This window comes from Clarias gariepinus, chromosome 13 (assembly GCF_024256425.1).
Source record: "Clarias gariepinus isolate MV-2021 ecotype Netherlands chromosome 13, CGAR_prim_01v2, whole genome shotgun sequence".
NCBI lineage: Eukaryota > Metazoa > Chordata > Actinopteri > Siluriformes > Clariidae > Clarias > Clarias gariepinus.
Genome location: NC_071112.1, coordinates 5,682,810 through 5,699,522, shown reverse-complemented (window position 1 = coordinate 5,699,522; position 16,713 = coordinate 5,682,810). Strand labels below are relative to the sequence as shown.

Sequence of the window (16,713 nt, the reverse complement as noted above, 5' to 3'; positions counted from 1 at the left end):
CACAATACAAATAAAATAACTGCACTCATCCTGAATCACAGGGTGCAGAGGGGCTGGAAGTGCACAATCTCCTGATGCTCAGGTTCCACAAAGGTCCAGTTGCTGCTCTGAGACTCAGACTAGGTAAGTGTATGTGTGTTTGGGCGGCGGATTGCTGCTGAGGTCATTTAAGTATTCGTCCCCACGGCCACTGATGCATTATGGGTCGCATCAATACATCACTTAGAGTGGCTGGACATCCCTTGGGGAGCCAGACAAACTTTCCCAATGAAATGGTTTAGAGAAGGAAGAGATTTGTATAGTCATAAACCGAGATAGAAAAGATTAAGACAAGGTGTTTAATTGTTTTGTCTTACACCAAGATTTAAACCAAGATGCAAGAATGCATCTTTCACTACTGATAGATAATTCGAAGGAGAGTGCAAGCCACACTTGTTTGCCTGCCTTGTTTATTTGTCTGTTTGTTTGTTAGCATGTTCGTCATGCACGTCGAGCAGCAGCTTCGTTTATTGACTTAATTCATTAGGACGGCTACATGATGGATGGAGCGGGTAAGAAAGGCTTGGCGGAACTCCAGTGCTCCTGAGGATGTCTCTCTCTCTCTCTCTCTCTCTCTCTCTGTCTGTCTGTTTTTGAGTTATCTCTCACGGGCACACACCGGCTGCTGTTGTAGCAGTCTGCCGAGCGGATGTGCAGCTGGCCGTCTCGTACAGACGACAAAACGAGAGAGGGAGGGGGAAAAACAGCTTAATTTACAAGCACTAATCAAAGGGAAAGCGAATTGTGCAGCATTGCAGTATTTTATCATTAAGGCTGCGTCATATAGAGTGCTATGCCTGTGTGTGTGTGTGTGTGTGTGTGTGTGTTCGTTACATTTGATTTTGTTTCAAGCTTCTTCTTTTTTTTTTTATGGATTATATGCCAAACCTTTTGAACTTAAGTCAAATACAGCTTAATTTTTGGAATATCTTTTACTTGTAAAGAATGCATTTATTTAAAAAAAAAAAAAGATTAATTTTGTTTTATACTGTTGTTGTTACAATATTATATACTGCCGAAAATTGTATATATCATATACCGACAAAAATGTTCGATGTGCAAGTCGACTGTTGTACCTTTGCCACATGCTGGAGCAAGCAACGTGTTTGTTAGGAAAAGACTAATCATTATTATAAAATAAACATTAACACTTTTTTTAAAGCATCTTGACAAAATGAAAAAGGCTAAAGTCTAAAACAAGATGAGTTTCATGATACAAAATACAATTAGCAAATTTCAGTTGAATCAAAATGAGAGGAGATAGGCTAAGTTGCTTGCTAGCACCCAGATATGCTAACAACAAACTGAGCACTTTGATGCCTGAATCACCAGAATAAAAAAAATTTAAAGAAAAAAAAAAAGATTAAACAATATGTTGAGTGAATGTTTTCTTAAATTAAAACAGGTGGATTTGTCAAGCCAGTATAGGGGAGATACACTACTGTTAGCATGGTGCTAATTTCTGAAATTCTACACTTGTGCTAAATGAAATTAGCATCATTATTATTAAAAGACAATAAAAGAACAAATATAACTGTTGCTTTAAACATATGTTACAGCCGTAAGACATTTTATGGTCTGGTTAATATGATACTTTTTAACATTATAACATTAGAATCATGTGATCAGTTTACAGCGTTAGAACTGAACATTTGTTTGGCATTAATTAAAAATGACTTTTTTTTTGCATTCGTTCCGACATACAGTAGCTGTGTGAAATAAATATACCTCATGATTGGAAGTAATCAGAAAAGATGCGTAATACGAGGGGCGTTCAAGTCAAACTGGGACTTGTGATGAAATTTTTGGTAAATGAACTCGCAGAGACTTCAGGCACAGTCCGGTGATGGATTTAAAGAAGCCCGTATGTCAGTGAATGACGATCCCGGCCGAGGTGGCTCACAGTTGTAACTGTAAACATTAAGCGAGTGAAACACCTGATCCTTAAAAATCAACAGATAACTTGTCACCTAACTGCAGAAGAGACGCATCGGTCTATGGGAACTGTACACGCAATCATTCACCTCGGCTGGGAGGTATCGCCACGTACAGTCCTGATGTCACTCCAAACCATTTCCGCATGTTTGGGGCATTAAAGGAGTTCCTGGGAGGCCAGCGTTTCAGACCTGAAGCAGGCAGTCTGATCATGACTTTGGCGTACTGAGACAACTTTCTACCTTGATGGTGTCGAAGCACTAGTGAAACTCTGGGATAAGTGCTTTAGTGTAGCAGGAGATTATATACAGAAATAAGGGACGTTTCAACTCTCATAACTGTGTTCTGTTATTCTGCACAATCAAAAGTCCTGGTTTGACTTGAACACTCCTACTGTAGTAATGTGTTATTACAGATTGCTCACACAGGCATGTAGGAAGGGGCTGTAGCTCAGGATACAATACTACAGTGTTAGACCACAGCAACACTAACTGCACAAAAACTCCATTAGGTGATGTGTTTAGAGCTAGCATGTGCTTTAAAGACAGAGACAGAGCGCAGTGTGTTGGAGGGAACCTGTGATTGTTTATAATGTGTATGTTCCTGGTTTGAGCGTAGAGTCTGGAGCAGTGTCGCCTTCCTTTAATCTCCCTCTCTCGCTTTTTATCCTCGTGAACGTCTATGCACAGTCATGCAGAGTCCGTGCGCCCTCTAATTTCTCGCTCTACTCGCGTATTAGCCACATTAGCGTCTCCTCGGGGCTTTGCAGGGGGGCGGCCTGCTAATTGCCCGCTTGTTATTTTAATTGGGCTATGCCTTCTTCATCGAAATCAATTACACAGCGATGTGGCCTTCAGCTCGCCCGCCCAAAAATGAATTCATTTACATGAAGAGTGGTCTGGGGTAAGAAATGAAAGAAGTGAAGACTGTGTGCTGGATGTGTGCTGTCCTGGGAAGACGATCCAAGGTGATGTGATGCATCATTAACATGACAAAAAAATGTACTGTTTACACCCTGGAGTGGATTATTTTTCATTAACAGTACCTCCTGAAGTGTCTCGTTCCTCTCAAACCAAAAGAGTTTTCCAATGTGTGCCGTTTCAGTAATGACCGAGACATGATTTTTATCCGTTTATAGTTTCATTATGACACAAGTTGCAAAGTAGCAGTTATAAATGGACGTTCCCTTCTAATTTAGCATTTTCTGGTTTTCACAACGTCATTGTATTTGTGAGTGACATAATGGTTTACACTTGATGCCAAGTGCCACGTTAATTATTCGGCCTTCTTAAATAATTCCTCAAAGGAAAAAGGCTCTTTATACATTTGCACTGTTGTGTGTTCCTTAGCTCTCTATACATTCTTCATATAGATGACTTCATTGGTTACATCATTATATCATTATTACCCCTACATCATTGGTTATGAGCTGGATACCCCTGTTTATAAGCGATTTTTTTTTTCCTATTGGCCTACATTTAAACACCCTTCTAATTCTTGCCGTTATATATGCAGTGTCCAAACATACCACAGATTAGACAAGGGTTGTTTTGGACAAACTGCTGAACAGGTCTGTTTCCCTGTTGATCTAATTGAATTCTTACATCACTGTTACACTGCTTTCATTTGTGTGTTTGTGTGTGTGTTTGACTATTCAGCTCCAGGTATTATAAATTAAAAACTATTTTGTTGTGTTTTTGAAATGGAAATGTATTCCTTGTTTGGTCTATGCTTTAGAGTACAAAGTGTGTGCGTGTGCATGTGTGTGTGTGTGTGTGTCCCATGGTGAGACGCAGGCAAGGTTAACTGTAGCTGTGTTTGGGTCAGAAGGATTTAACCAGCCATTACATTATTAAAGCATGCTTTTGCATTGTGTGTGTGTGTGTGTGTGTGTGTGTGTGTGTGTGTGTGTGTGTGTCCAGTGCCTCCGGTGTTCATCGCTTATTATGATCACAGCTGCTGGCACTTGGAGAAACCTAATGAAGAGACTGAGAGAGGTTGAGATGTGGGATTTTGGGTGGTGGGAGGGAATGAGAGAAAGACGCAATGAGAAACAGTGGAGTGTGTGTGTGTGTGTGTGTGTGTGTGTGTAAGCATGGTTCCTTCCAATATGGATGGTATCTCAACCACAGTGAATTCATGACTCACCCCCAGCCTCCTAGACTGTGACCCTGACCAGGATAAAGCACGAACAGAGGATGGATGAATGAATAAACAATCCAAGTCTTTGGAAGGCTGTGAGAATAAATCACATCATATCGATATGGTGCTCTCTTCAAGGTTTTTTGTTTGTTTATTTTTAATAGGTTTTTGGCATTTGAGGAAGGAGTCTCCAGTGTGAACTCTTTGTACAAGAACTGATGTGGTTTTTAACTTAAAGACGTTTCCCATTATACTAAACTTCCAGTCTTCCGACACACAGTGTGGCCGCAAACCAATCACTGCTCTCCCAGTGTCTGATATCAACCAAATAACGATGGGTTCCCTGTTGAGTCTGGTTCCTCTCAAGGGTTTTTTTCTATTGCCATCTCAGGAAGTTTTATCCCTCAGTATAGGTCTTTATCATTTATGCCTATTTTCTCACACTTTCTAAACTGCGTCAGTGAGTTTCTGTGTTCATATTGATTGTGTGTGTGTGTGTTGTGTGGTTGTATAGGTGTATTAAATGGAGCTCAGCTGGGTGCGGGTGAACTCCTGCAGCATCGTCTTCGCTGTGGACAGGTGGACGCTGCACTGGGCATTCTGGGTAATATGGACTGGTGCATGATGGGAGCAGACTGCTATCGTGGTCTCATTTCAGTGACAGATCACCTGCTGAGAAAACCTCTGGACGAGCAGACTGAAGGTAGGAACCTCAATGTTTGGTCTTGCTTTCCTGGGAAGGTCTTCATGAGAGACAGTTTCATCATCATGGAGCTTGATGGGTTTTTGCAAATGCACTCGACACAATACTGTTCTTGCGAGACCAGATCCAGAACAGCCGACCTTCATGTTTTAAAAAAAAAACTGATTGCTGTTGTAGATACTTGGTTAGCCTATGTCAAAACTTTTGACTTCTACTGTAGTTATTTACAGTTTATTTGGGTATCAGTATTTAAGGATTAGCAGGAGATCAAGCACACCTTTCATAGGAATTCTGCCAAAAGGTTGACTTTTAACTGCCACCAGAATAATTTTTAAAAAATCCTTGGCAGATCTCTCATGCCAACCCCAACCCTGTCACATTGGATATACCGCTTAGCCACTCAGCGTTTACCTGACGGACAGTGCCACACATTTGCGTGGCCAATGTCGCCGTTTTTAGAGGTGTGATTCCACACAGATACAAAAAGGCCTTAAGCAGGAGTTCAGGGTTAGTTCATTTACAAAAAAGTGAACTAACATATATTCACCATATGAAGATGAATCAAGTGAAAAAAGGAGTACGACTTTAATATTATTTAAATTTTAAGGTAAATCTAATATTCACATTTACATTTGGCTTTTATCCAGAGCGACTTACATTTTTATCTCATCTCATTCATCTTAATATTGAATGATATTCATAATTTACAACAAGTGTATGATGTCATGGTCATGAAATTTTGTTGTTTTTATATTTATTATTTTGTGTGTGTGTGTGTGTGTGTGTGTGTGTGTGTGTGTGTGTGTGTGCGAGAGAAGCTCAGTTAGAAGCCGCTCTGGGGATGTTCTACTCTCCCTCCAGAGCCTTAACAGAGACGGTCATCCTGGAGTATCGAGACCCGATCAGCCGCTACGCACGGAGATTCTTTCATCACCTTCTCAGGTATGCAAACACACACACACACACACACACACGCAAAGGGACATAAAGGGCGGCCCAAAAACTGAATATGCAAAAATGAATCTAAAAAAAGAAGGCAAATTGACGAAATCAGACCTCGTAAAATTTGTGAACAGTACCAGTCAAAAGTTGGGACACACCTTCATCTGCAACGTTTTAAAACCATGAAATAACATGTGGCATTAAGTAATTAAATAACATCATCATCATCAGTCAGTTCTATTTTAAGACATATAAAGGGCAGCCTTTCTGGAATAGTTCTTGCAAGAACAGTATTGCGTCGATCGCATTTGCAAGACCCATCAAGCACCATGATGAACCTGTCTCTCGTGGAGACCTCCCCAGGAAAGCAAGACCAGAACTGACCTCTGATGCAGAGAAGAAGTTCATTTAGAGTCACCAGCCTCAGAAATCACCAATTAACAACCAGCACCTCAGATTAGAGCCGTTCTGAAGGATTTACAGAGCAGAAGTAGCAGAAACATCTCAATATCAACTGTTCAAAAGAGATTATTGTGTATTATGGGCGTCTTCAGCATTGTTTTACAGTGTAGATGAAATAAAAATCAGGAACGATCATGGAATTAGAATGGGTGTCCAAACTTTTTAAAATACAAAAACATGAAACATTTCTTACATATTCAACATATCTTGTAATTCACAATGTACAGTACTGTATGTCTGCACTCATCCTTGTTTCTAGAATATATTTATTCTCAACATGTCCCATTAAAAAAAAAAAAAACAATCCCTGCCAATTAATGCAAAGTTCCTCTGACTTCACCGCGTCTCAACCCACGCTACCCCACCGCCGTCACCGCAGCACCACCTGAGGGGGTATCTTATGGAATAACGGTGTTCATCTCTCCAGTACAGTTCCACTTGTAGACTGCATGTCAGTGCACACAGAAGCTGTTCATCTTTGCATGACGTGACTCTAATACACTTTAACTGATCCCTGTGTGTATATGCAATGAATAATGTCGAGACCTCTTGTTATCTGATCTGTAACTCTCCAGCAATGTACTGCTTCATTTCAGGCACCAGCGCTTTGAGAAGGCGTTCCTGCTGGCTCTGGACATCGGAGCCCGAGACCTTTTCATGGTAAGACATATTTTCAAAATTGGATTTGTAGAAAAAGTTACACCTGCTAACCTTAACCCTAATGTGAGCTTTGGAAGATTTTTTTTTTATTTAGTAAAAGCCATTTTTATACAATCATGATACCATATTGGAGCCATAAATGTACAAGGACGTTAAAGGTATAGTAAGACGATGGAGCGTAGATGATGATCCCAGAAATGTTTGATGGTCAGTTTTCCACTGGTACTATGAGGCTGATGTCTCTAAAAGACTTGCCTCAAAACATTTTGACCCAGTTGTGATTTCTGTTGTCTCTAAAAAGGGCAGACTCCTTAAAGGTTCCATGCTTTACTATCAATTTCTTTAACATCGAATAACTTTAACATGGTGTAGTGGTTAGCACTGTCGCCTTGCACCTCCAGGGTTCGATTCCCAGCCAGGCTTGATTCCCGTCTCTGTGTGCATGGACTTTGCATGTTCTCCCCGTGCTTGGTGGGTGTGTGCCCTGCGATGGATTGACGCCCTGTCCAGGGTGTAACATGCCTCATGCCCCAAGCCACCTGGGATAGGCTCCAGGCCCCCGTGACTCTAAATACAGGATAAAGCGGACTGGAAGATGAGTGAGTGAGTGGGGTTCATACTTGACAGTTTACAATTACGTTGTGTATGTTCTGTAAATCCAGTGCAATCTGTATGCTATTATATATTTAGAAATTCAATTTTTTTTTTAACTGTAACAAATTTGTTTTGCGATGTCGTATGTCTTCACAGCAAAATGTCAACACTATTTTTTTAAAATGTATTATATCAATCATGTATCGCTATGAATTTATAGTTATACATAATATGGAATACAGTAAAACCTCGGATTGCGAGTAACGCGGTTTGTGAGTGTTCCGCAAGACGAGCAAAGATTTATTTTATAAATTTTGACCTGAAAAGCGAGCAAGTCTTCATTCATGAGTACCAATTATCATGTATCACGCATGCGCTTCTTATTTTGATGCCGAGCGTCACGTGATCACAACTAAGCCAATGTTTTTTCTCTCTCTTGTGCTGCGGAATTGTGGGTAATCGTCTCCCCTGCTGGGTCTTAGTGCTCGTCTCTTACTGGTATAATCAACATCCGTGCACGCGTGTACTGTTTACATAACAGTGTGACAACGTGTGTGTGTGTGTAAAACAGATTTTATTTGTGTGTGTGTACAGCGCGCGTTTACTGTTTAGTATAACACACGTGTGTGCGCGCGTATAAAGCAAAAGAAAGTCTCATTAGAGCTTAAAAATCCATTTTCTCTCTTCCTCTTTGTATCAGCCTGTCGTATGTGTGTGTGCGTGCGCGTAATTTGATACCATGGCCCTTCACTCACAAACACACTCTCACCTTTACAGTCTCCCTCCCACCCCTCCTCTCGGCTTTCCACACACATAAAGACGCGCACTCTTCCTTACACAGAAACTCAGCTCTGTCGCGATTCTTTTCAAAGGTAAAGTGCAGGTTAATTAGTTTTTTCTTTTGTTTTTTTACTTTGTTTTTACTTTGCAGCATTGATTCCGTTAGTATGTGCTCATACAAGTGTTTTGGAATACGAGCCCGCTTCTGGAACGAATTATGCTCCTAATCCAAGGTTCCACTGTATTAGTAATCTATAAGGTCAACTCCTGTTATCGCTTATGCTATAGCAGCTATAAAAACGTTGTTCCCTCGTTATCTTTTCTTTATTGAAGGTGACCTGCAGCTTATCAAGTTGGTGATAAGCCATAAAGATCACTGGCGTAAAGTTTCCTGTTTGTTTTGTAGGGCGAGTGTGATGATTTAAGGCTAAACTTGACCCATTAAGCTTCAATTACTTACCACCAAACATGTTTCAATTGTCAACATTTGGCAGGAATTTTGCCTAATTGAATTTAGAATTAATCTGTGCATTCCTAATCATGATTTGCTAGGATAGTACAAACATCCTGCTAAAGTATGTAAAGGGTTTAAATCATGTATTTGTCACCAGTGTTTTATATCACAGCAGTAACAGACGCACCTCTTTATAATTTAGTCTCGACCTCACTGCCTTTTACACTCACCCTGTTCTGCTGCTCTGATGAGTGTTAAAAAAAACTATAATATATAATCTCTCAGACAATATCAGATGTTTAGGGGTGATTTGCCCTAAAGCCATGGAGCAGTTGGAAAATTTAAGTGAGTGTAACATTTGGCTCGAGATCATTAGAGCAACAGTTGCTCCTGATGGAAAGTGGGGGTGCGAGGGAAAAAAAAAAGAAATCTTTTCTTCGTCCTTTTTTCGCCACGTCTCCACGCTCTAAACGTGTGAAACCCCCCACTTCACACTCAAGTGACACCTTCTCTATTAGCGTTCACATTCACTCGCCCGCTCCCTCTCTCGCTCGCTCTCTCCTTCCTCCTTTCACGGCGGTCACTCGCGTTCCAATTCATTCACCACTAAGTGCTGCCGTTGAGGGTCCAGATTGAAGAAGGTGGAGCTGAACCTGTGGAGCTTGAAAAAGAGAGGGGGGAGAAAAACGAGGGATTGGTTAGATAGAGAGAGCGAGAGAGAGAGAGAGAGATATGGAGGACTGGCAAAAACCTACCTTGAATCTGTCATTGTTAGGTTGTGCAAGAAGGGAGAAAAAAAAGGGAGGGAAGGAGAACAAAAAAGGTGCAAATTATTAACGCTTCATGAATGCCACTTTCCTGAAAATCAACAAAGAGAGCAGTGAGGAGGAGGAGGAGGAGGGGAGGGGGTCTGCCAGCGGCGGCATTTCACCCTGTAGCCGTGCCACATGTTAATTAGCCAAAGTTAAATTAACCTCCCTGCAGGAGAGGGAGGAAGAAAGAAAGAGTGAGAGAGAACGAGTGGGGGTCCTTGTTCTATCTGATCTCGTCCCCTCTGTGGCGCGGGGGTCTGAGCTCCTTTTGTCTCCGAACCCAGGAAAAGAGACCTGAAAGAATTCCTCTCTCTCTCTCTCTCTCTCTCTCTTTGGCTTTTGTGAGGGGCCCAGGTTTGGTGTGGAGGGGTCGAGAGTCGCAGAGAGAGAGAGAGGAAGGAGGTTATGACCATGCACTCATTTTTTGGTCCTGTTCTAGTGATGCTGTCTGCTCTTTCAGAACATAACAGTCAAACTTGGCAACATTGTCGAGGCGATCATTAGTCTGCAGTCTCTTTGTTTTTTTTGTTGTTTTTTTTCCTTTGTCTGCTTTTTATTTTAAATACGAGTCTGAATTAGCTGGATCTGTGAAATGAGCGCATTGTCGACTGCACACGCCGAGCTGTTAGTCTGAACACTCAGTTTTATTTAACTGAGCACATTTCATTAGCCACTAATTAACAGCCAAAATATTCAAGCAAACATGAACCATTTCTAAAAGAACAGCTAATTATTACAGCTCTACTGGACACTCCAGTATCCTAATGTAACCAAGTATTAGAACAGATAGACAGACAGATAGATAGATAGATAGATAGATAGATAGATAGATAGATAGATAGACAGACTAATAGATAGATAGATAGATAGATAGAATGATCCGATCTGTACGTATTTACACTTACTTACTTTCAGAGGTGGTTAGAGTAGCCAAAAATTTTACACAAGAAACAGTACTTGTACTTCAATATAATATTATTCAAGTAAGAGTAAAAAAGTATTCGGTGGAAAGATACTCAAGTACTGGAAATATTATACTGTAATGGAAGTACTATTTCATCGTAATTTCCGATTTATTTTTTTGTTTATTTTAGAAATTATGTAAGCAGCCAGACAAAATGATGAACTAATGTACAAATTCTGACATTTCCAAATAATAAAATGAAATAAATCTAATAAAATAAATAATAATTTAATAAAATAAAGAATGTTATATAAATAATAAATATTTAATAAAAAAAAGAATAAAACTAAATATCTTTACGAAATAGCAAATTAAGAAACAAGAAACAAAGTTTCATCATCTCACTTTTTACACAACATCAAACTTTTGAAACAAATACCTACTGTAGGTAACATATGTACTGTATGTGTTCCAGTGTAAGATATACTGTATGTTCAGTTGTCCTCCAAATGGCTCAGCAGATAAATAATAATAATAGAACATACTGTATTTGAAAGAGGTCTCACTTGACTATAAACTGTGTCCAGAAGAACAAATGTAAGAAAATTATATTTTTTAGACACTACCTTATTTGCTAATTATATATTTTACCATTGGAACATTAAATAAAACAGCTAAACTAACCGCATCATGTTTCCTACACTGTCTACCACGGCTGAAAGTGTTTTCCCTTACATTTATACATTTTATACATTTGGGCATTTGGCAGACGCTCTTATCCAGAGCAGCTTACACATGTGAGCACTTGAGGGTTAAGGGCCTTGCTCAAGGGTCCAACAGGGACAATTTGGTGGTCATGGGATTTGAACCTAGCACCTTCCGAACCAATACCTTTTCTAGTCCAACACCTTAACCACTGAGCTACCCCTGACCCATTATGTTCCTCCGCTATGCAGCGCTTCTGTGAGGTTATTTGACTTAATGTGATTATTGTTGCTATGTCTGATTGATGAAACACAGTCACATGGTAGATGCTGGTTAAATACATCACATATGTTGTGTAAAACATAGACACTGCTGTGCACCAGATACCAATTTTTACAATAATATACACAATATTTTCAGTGTGTAAGTGAATGTATAAAATGTCTAAAGTCAGGTGTATTGTATATTGTATATTGTGGAGGTGCGGGAGAAATGAGTCACGGCCTTGCCAGTTTCAATGAATCAGTCCGGGAGCCCGATGATAGAAAATGTCTGTCCTGGAAAGCTGTCCTGATGGTGAATATTCCTCAACCAAACAGAGTTTACAGTCCAATAAAGCTCTGAGACAAAATGGTGTCCGCTTAAGCATGCAGTAAACACCATGTAGCGTTGTCCTCCCCTGATGTCTTCCCCTTTAAACAAGCTCAGCTGCATCACTGGGCTTCCCCTCGCAATTTGGAGACGCAGTCTCGTGAGAGTATAATGTGGAACCAAAACACCAAATCTAGGTGCAAGACTCACTTTGTTGGACTTATGAACAAATCTGACTTATAAACATGCTACTGGAAGTAAATTTGTTTGTAAGTCAGGGAGTAACTGTACAATATTTGTTGTGTTCTATCCTGTATGAATATGTTTTACTGAACACGCTAGCTGGCTAACAAGTGAATTTTCAGGTATTATGACTTTGAAAGAGGTAGCATGGTGGCACAGTGGTTAGCACTGGGGTCTCGCACCTTCAGCGGAGTCGAAGGTTCGAGTTCCAACTGGGGTCTGTGTGTGTGTCTGTGTGTGTTAATTAGAGCTAAACTAAATTTGATGTCTGATTAAGCCATTTAGTGCTTGCCTGGATTACAGGTGTTTTGTGTGCGTGTGTGTGCGTGTGTGTGCGTGTGTGTGCATGTGTGTGTGTGTGTGTGTGTGTGAGAGAGAGCTCCACTAGTCCATGCCACACTCTATTCTACGCCGGGTTGAATATCAGCCATCGTTTTCGTCATGATTACCGGCACTCGAGCGGCGTTTGTGTAATCTCGCAGCAGTCCAACATCCAGCTAAAAGGCTGCGTATCTGCTCGTAAAGCTCTTAAATAAATAAGATTAGAGCGAGTTGTGTGTGTGTGTGTGTGTGTGTGTGCGCTGTTCAGGCTGCTCGCAACGCGAGGCGTAATATCTGATGGTTTATGCACAGAATTATTGTTATCCCTTCTAAGTCGTGTGGATTCTCAGTGCTGAGCTTCTCTCTTCTATTTCTCTCTCTCTCTCTCTCCCATGACTTCGTGGTTCTCTGCCTGAAACAATGATCTTCATGTTGGAGATTTAATAGGCGAATATGTCTGTAAGCACGTCCTGGTATACAGCGGGTGTATATTAAAGGCAGGACTACGGCTACTTTGTTTCCTGTTGTGAGCAGCCATGTTGATTTTGACTCCCTGAACTCTTTGGGGTCGAGGACATCTTCGGTTTGAATCTCTGAGCTTCTCAGAAGCCTTTCAACACTATTTGGGCAGAAACATACGTACAGGTGTCTCTCCTCCTATTTTGACCTTGAACTTGGATCGGTTTTCTTCTGCACAGCTCGCTCTGGTGTTCGAATGGAAAGCCATTTAAGAATAATATTACATTTATAAATACGACACTATGATATCCGGAGCTCCCACACACACACATTCTACACCCGTATCTCTCAACATTAAAGCACCAATTCCACCTAGATATCTGATATTAGAAATCTACAATCCACACAACACATCTATTTGCACAGCTCTGTTCAGGAAAGTGATTTTTTTTTTTCAACCCAAAATCATTTTTCTGGTCAATAAACGTTGCGGATTTCGCACTTCCTGTCTGAGAGAAAGAGCCGCGAATGGAATCGTGAATGTAAACTGACATTTGGAGGCACATCGGGAGGCTAAATGGCAGGTTGATGCGCCGATAAGGATATTATATTCCATTCTATTAGATGAGAGGGATGGAAAATGACATTTTGTGTGTGTGTGTGAGAGAGAGAGAGAGAGTGTGCACACACGTGCGACCACCTGCTCGTAATGAGAACCTCTAAACTCCTATTTTTCGACATGAAGAGCATCGCTCTCTCTTTCTAAAAGGTGACACCTTCCTCTCTGCACACCTCCCTCACTCCAGCTTCTGAAACGGAAGATAAGATCCATCAGACAGACAGACAGACAGAGAGAGAGAGAGAGAGAGAGAGAGAAGGAGGAAAGGGAGGGTTAAAGAGAACAAACATGACAGTTTTTTCTTTTTCAGAAAGTTTGATACTCATTTTATCCAGGGTTCTTTTAAACTTCAAACAGGTCTCTCTCTCTCTCTCGCTGGCTTTTCTACCCGAGTTAGAAGAAAAACACTCACTTCATCGTCGTCCACTGATGAGTGGAGATTAATCTCTGTTTTCTTCCTTCTGAAGGATCTCCATTACGTGGCACGGGACAGCGGGGAGCCTGTGCTGGCCAACGTGGCCCAACGAAAGGCTCAAGAGCTGGATGCGGATGAGGTCACGACCTCTGACCCAGGTGAGAATGTTAGTAAAGCTGAGACTAGATTATTAAAAAAAACGTATAAAACCCCAAATATTCCTGCTATTATTGTGACTTAGTAGCAAAGATAATATGATGTTAACAGACCTAAAAGTTCTTCTACAGCTCTCAGCTCCATCACTAGTCACAGTGCAAAGAGAAACATTCAGATCCTCGTGTTTTTTTTTCTACTTCTTACAGTAGGAACGAGGATTTTCCTACAAACCCATGTTCGTTGCTTCATCTTGACGATGAAAGCCATCAAAGATGAGTTGTTTTAACTGTGGCTGTAGTTTTTTTTTTAAGTATGACTTGTACAAATGACATCAAGAATCATTAGTAATAAGATTAATACTATTTTTTTTAAAGCTCACCTCTTAGTAGTCCTTTTTTTTTTAAAGCCACGCCCCCCCCCACACACACTCCCATACGTCACCACTTGATATGCAAATACACTGCCTGCCCAGATATGAAGTTTCCTTTGTATTTCAATCAGCAAACACTGAAGAGCCTTTAGATTAATAATTACTGCAGTGATTAAAGGTTCAGCTGCAATAATTATTTGCACCCTAACTGATGCAGTGACGAGCTTCAGATTTTTTTAAAACACCCACATGGGACGACGGATCCTGCAGTCATGGAAAAGATGTTACTGTGTTTCAGAAGGGACAAATTATTGGGCCGAACCAAGCAAAGACAACAACTAATGAGATTTGCTGAAATTACTGGAATCGGGTTTAAAACTGTCCGTTTAGGTCTAGACTCAGCAACGTTGTGTGCGAATAAAATGAAGTCCAGCATGTACTAAATGACCAGGTTATCACATCTGTTTTTAACACAAGCTTTTTCTCCCTGATGGCACGGGACATGACCTCTGACCTTAACCTCTTTGACAGTCTCTGGGACATGCTGGACATACAGTGGTTTGACACGCACGTCACCAATACAAGACCTCATTACAAATGAATGTCTCTTTGAATCAGATAAGGAAAATGCCGTGGTTGATGGGGGGTGTAGAATTTCCTACCCAAAGTAGCCCACAGGTTTCACATTTCATAGCGCATCGTCATGAAGAAGGCACATTTCAATTTTTTCAACCGGGTCTGCCATTTTAGTTTTGACGATAATACGCATTTTATGACGCCCCTTGTAGACACGATTAGCTTCAAATAGACCTTTTACTAAAGTTTTTCCTTCACATCTATCGTACGACCAAAATGCACTTGATTTATTGTTACAGGGTGGACCAAATGCCAAAGCCATGTTGGGTCTGAAATATAAAGGCAAATACATTTTAAATAAAGAACAATGTCTGTGGATCCACTTTTAGTCCATAATGTGTATTTTTTCTTCTTTCATGCATCTCATCTCATCTTGTACTTCGGTTTTAACTTTACTCTTCTTGAGATACACGATGTAGCCTTTGCATGCGAGTTGTTTTTCTTTTTCCTCAACATCTCACTATTTCCGTCCATTATTCATCACACACACACACACACTATTGCCTGTTGGCGCTTGTTCTTTTGGATTTAATAAATCAAGGCCTTGGGGACGCCCCAATAGGGTTTGGGGGTACACTAGTTTATTTAAACAGGTGTAACACATGAACCTTGACCCTGTGAGTGGCTGATAATATTTCTGATTTCTTTCTACGGTTAGACGAGAAGGAAAAGGCTGCTGTGTGTGAGCGGAGACGAAGGGTAAAAGGGTTCTGATGAGACTAGGGAGGTGTTTAACTTCACAAACAGAGGTCACTACCTCAGGGTTTGTGTGTGTGTGCGTGTGTGTGTGTGTGTGTGTGTGGGTTCACACCACATACACACACTCATAAGCCTCTTAATTATGTCCTTGATGATTTCCCTGCTCCCTGGAGCAAGCCTGAGGTGCTTAAGAGCATCAGAGAGAGAAAAGGAGAGAGAGAGAGAACTAAAAGGAGTGTGTGTGTGTGTGTGTGTGAGAAAGAGAGAGAGAGAGAGAGATTTGGAGCACTTTACAGGTGTTAAGAGTAAAAATGATGGTTTTATGCTCAATTTTTCCCCCTTCTTTGCAAGGCCAGTTTAGGACCTCTCTTATTCTCAGACACACTGAACTGGGCCGTATGTAGAGATGGGAATCATAGACAGTAACTTGGCTTTACTGGAGTCAGTCAACTGCATTAATAAAAACAAAAAACACAACACTACCTAGATAGAATGTAGTGTATGGTGATTAGTGTAATATCTGTTACATGAATATGATTTTCTGGTATATTTATGAGCCTAGGTCATAGTTTTATATTTGATATATTTCCCCACAGTGAAGCACCATCGTCTCGCACCTCCAGGGTTGATGGTTCGAGTCCCGTCTGAGGGTCTGTGTGCATGGAGGTTGCATGTTCTCCCTGTGCTTGGTGGGTTTCCTCTGGTACTCCGGTTTTGTACATGCGGCCCCTCCGTAGGCAGTAGGAAGCCTGTGAAGGAGGCGAGTGGCATTGCCGTGTTTTCTACCAATTTTCAACTATTTTCTATAATAGTTCGTTCTGAACCAGTACATTGACTGGTTATGCAGCGACATTCCACTACTCACTACAGTGGTGCAACAACAAACAGTTTAAGGATTGTTTAACAGAAATGTACAGAAATCAGTGCAAGCAAGTAAAGAAAGTTGCCATCGTCAACATACTGTACACTGTAGCTCTGGTTTTTACTTACACTATTTTATGTTAAAATTCAAGTCCATCTCTCGTTGTAGGAGAGACACTTTTGGCCAAAAAAGTCCTCTAAGATTTCATTC

General features: G+C 40.8%; 1 protein-coding gene across 3 annotated transcripts in view; it reads left to right on the top strand.

The window, feature by feature from the left end:
- The window catches only part of wdpcp (WD repeat containing planar cell polarity effector), an 83,571-nt gene that overhangs the window by 60,278 nt on the left and 6,580 nt on the right, over nt 1–16,713 (top strand). For 2 of the 3 annotated variants that reach the window (XM_053510606.1, XM_053510607.1), the window contains exons 12-16: nt 42–123; nt 4,631–4,819; nt 5,635–5,761; nt 6,820–6,883; nt 13,833–13,938. In XM_053510606.1, the coding sequence (XP_053366581.1) occupies nt 42–123; nt 4,631–4,819; nt 5,635–5,761; nt 6,820–6,883; nt 13,833–13,938 (568 nt within the window). The remainder of the gene's footprint in view (nt 1–41; nt 124–4,630; nt 4,820–5,634; nt 5,762–6,819; nt 6,884–13,832; nt 13,939–16,713) is intronic. The other variant, XM_053510608.1, reaches the window with a different exon arrangement.